The sequence below is a fragment of the Patiria miniata genome, unplaced genomic scaffold (genome assembly GCF_015706575.1).
Source record: "Patiria miniata isolate m_02_andy unplaced genomic scaffold, ASM1570657v1 HiC_scaffold_25, whole genome shotgun sequence".
In the NCBI taxonomy this organism is placed as follows: domain Eukaryota; kingdom Metazoa; phylum Echinodermata; class Asteroidea; order Valvatida; family Asterinidae; genus Patiria; species Patiria miniata.
Window position 1 is genome coordinate 4,850,251 of NW_024037064.1, and position 3,489 is coordinate 4,853,739.

At 38.5% G+C, this 3,489-nt stretch overlaps 1 protein-coding gene across 1 annotated transcript; it reads left to right on the plus strand.

Moving 5' to 3' along the window:
- Positions 1 to 1,038: 1,038 nt before the first annotated feature.
- On the plus strand, positions 1,039 to 2,264 carry LOC119732855 (tripartite motif-containing protein 2-like). The gene is made up of 2 exons (XM_038206458.1): positions 1,039 to 2,148; positions 2,236 to 2,264. Exons 1-2 carry the CDS (start codon positions 1,044 to 1,046, stop codon positions 2,262 to 2,264), a joined length of 1,134 nt encoding a protein of 377 aa, XP_038062386.1. The 5' UTR covers positions 1,039 to 1,043.
- Positions 2,265 to 3,489: the final 1,225 nt, after the last annotated feature.

The following is a 3,489-nucleotide window of genomic DNA, read 5'->3' on the forward strand; positions in this document are numbered from 1 at the left end:
TATTTACATTTGTTTCGTTATGCAACATACACGTTCAAAATTTGGTGGACAGGGGAGTGGGCGGGGCCTAGCCAGGTGTGGGGGGAAGTACACTACCTACTATTCATCCAAATGGTCTAAAAATGATAAACAGTCTGATTCTGTTTGTGAAAATGTGCTAGATTAATGAACAATACCAATTATACAAGTTTATTACCCAAAACAAAGGAAAACACTGAAAATACACTTTTTAAGGTTTTTGTGAAATTTACCATTTTCGGAGCGCTACTGCATAAAGGCCATACGATAACACAATTTTCTCACCAGACATGAAAAGACCAATGTCTGAACTAACCATAGCCGAAGGGAAATTATTCTGAGTGCCCTGGCAAGTGCCATTTTGGAGGGATAAAAAAGGGGTAAAAAATGCAATTTTGCTAGTTGTAAAAACATGCTGTATTATAGGGCCTAAAAATAATATAAAGGAGATTTTTCGGAAGTGTTTAAATTTTTTTCTTGTTAGGGTAAGGATGATACTTTGTCGTGATATAGTTACTTTTGTGACATTACTTTGCAGTTTGGCTTGATGACCTTTGAAAATAATGCAAAAAATGAATTTTTGCAGCCTCAAAATTGCCGAAAAATGGCCAAAACACATAATGGCCCGTAACCATGGCAACGGGCAAAATATCGGATTAAAATGTCTCTTTTAGTTACTTGCTCCCAAAGTCCTTTCATCTCACACAGTATAAAAAAATTCGATTTTTTGAGCGTGGACACTTATATGAAGTATTTACACGAAATGGCTCTTAAGTAGAAAAAGGCGAAATCAATGGAGTGTGAAGTTGCATCCTGTGATGCTAGCTTACCAGTACAAGTCACTTGACAGGAAATTCTCACACACACAAAATTGATGTCTTGTTCGAAAGTGGATAAAAATCAAATTTGTTTTTTTTAGGCCGTATGAAACTCACACAGACAGTGCAGTATTAAAGAAGTTACATTTCTGTATTACATGTATAACCATTTCATTTGCTTTTAAATACTCTTTGTATACAGATAAAATGGCTACAGCTCTAAAGAACATCAGCCCCCATCTTGAATGCGACATATGCGCAGACAAATATAAACAGCCCAAGGTGCTGGATTGCATGCACAGCTTCTGCCAGAAATGTCTGGAGATATACTACACTAGTAGCTATGCGGGTCAGCCTAAGATTCCTTGCCCTGTATGTCGACGGGAGACAGTACTTCCAGAGACACGCATTCAAGGCCTGAAAACAAATTTCCATTTGATGGGAATAGTTGACGAGGTCTCACTCCAAGAAAAGGTGGTTATTAGTTCAGTGAAAAAAACAACACAAGAAGAAGATGAGTCTAAATGCCAGAAACACAAGGGGAAAGTGAAATGGTTTTATTGTGAGACATGTGAAGAGTTAATCTGCCAAGACTGTACTGTAGTAGACCACCGTGAACCAAAACATCACTACATTGACTCTGGAGAGGCTTCTCTCAAATACAAACAGTCACTGCAAGATATGTTTCCAAATGTCACCACCGGCATCAAAATACTTCAAAAGGCTTTGACCATTTCATCACAAGCTAAGCAGATGTTCACACAGAACGTCACAAAGACTGTGAAAGCTGTGAAAGACAAGGCGGATAAAATGAGAGCTGAGATAACAACTAAAGAAACAAAGATGATTGCAGAGATCAAACAACTCCAGCAGGATCGCAACAGAACATATGATGAGCATCAGTCAACACTGACAATGATGCTAAAAAGTAAACGACATTCCTTCAGTACAGCTCAGGATGTCATAAACACTGCATCTGACAGTGACTTTTTGTCCCTATACCCTATCATCAGCAAAGACATGAAATCACTCAAGAGTCAAAATTCTCCCCAGATTGATCCCAAGCTTTCATATCTGAGCTTCATCCCTAGTCAGAGGATTGGTGACATCAATCTGGGCAAGCTGGCAGTCAAAGGCAAGTGGGAGATGTGTCGTGAGTTTGGTAAAAGAGGAAGTGGTCCAGGACAGTTTGATGGGACTCAAGGTGTTACTGCTACTCAACCTGGTAAAATTGCTGTGGCAGACTGTTGGAACGACCGAGTGGTCATCTGCAGCAATGAGGGACAACACAAGGGAACCATTCCCCTACAACGTAAGTTTCTCTCATGTACATGTTCATCAACACAAACTTTCATAATTGTGTGGAAATTAAAAGTCAGTTTTCCATGTGCACATGCAGATCTGACAACTGAGAATAAAAACCAATAAAATACTGCAAAGAATTGATGTGCTGGCAGTGCTCCCAACAAATTTGATTTTGTTCTCCCAACAAAACTTAAAAAAAAATGTCTTTACATGTAGGCCTACACATGTATGTTTAAAAAAATCACACACTGACACACACACACAAAATCCACTTCAATTCAATTCAAGAAGACATTTATTCCATACTCCTTTAGAGAATACATCCATCAATAAAATAGAAATCTGGTAAATAACAAGATAACAAAATCAATAAATATGTGTCTGTGACAGCAAAGATTCTTTTCTAGAGGTTGGATGTAATTTATTTACTCCGAATGTACACCACAAAAAAAGGGTTGGTATTAGCTACAAAGAAAGGAATAAAGAAATAAAAACAATCATAAGTTAACATCAAAATTAAACGAAGAATTAACACTTTCCAATGATCAACGAAATAATATCTTGGTGAATCTAAAGTAATTTAAAAGATGGCTAATAATGCAAAAAGGAAAATACATGTACCTAATCCTCTAAAGAACAACATGATAAAGTTTCCTTAAATTCAAAGTTAAAATGTCAGTGTTCTTTCCTCTACTGTCCTAAAGCCTGTAAGAATAAACAATGCCTTTAACTTTAATCTCCTTAACACCTAGTGCCTCGCCCAGCCTCTCCAAGAATAAACAATCTCCTGTCCACTCACTATACCACACTGTAGTAAAAAGACTTATACATACATAATGAGCAGGAAACTGAAACCGCGTTCCCACTTGATTTGGAAAAAGGTGGATCAAGATCCGGCATTTTGGTGTGATCGTTATCTTACCGCAACGAAACCGCAAGTCGCGTTCCCACTTATGCTTGATCCACCTTTTCGTACGGAAATGTTGGGTCCGAAAGGTCACTGAGTTCGGAATTACGCGCGCTCTGTGGGAGTGCCATTGTTGCATGGTTGCATGCTAGGCCAGGATGGGTCAGTTTTCAAACAGCACTATCAGAATTCACAGACAAAAATTACGCGAATTCACCAACATAAATCACGGATCCGTAGAGGATCCGTGCGTGCATAAATTAAAAGGTGAAATCCAACAGAGCCGCTCACGTGTGACATCACGGCAGAAACCAATGCATCGATAAGGGATTCCCTGGTTCTGAAGCTTCTCATTGGTTAGAAACGGTCACATGATGTACTACGACATCATTTCCAATTTTCTATAATCAATACTTCAGATTTGTCACTTCCGTACGTACC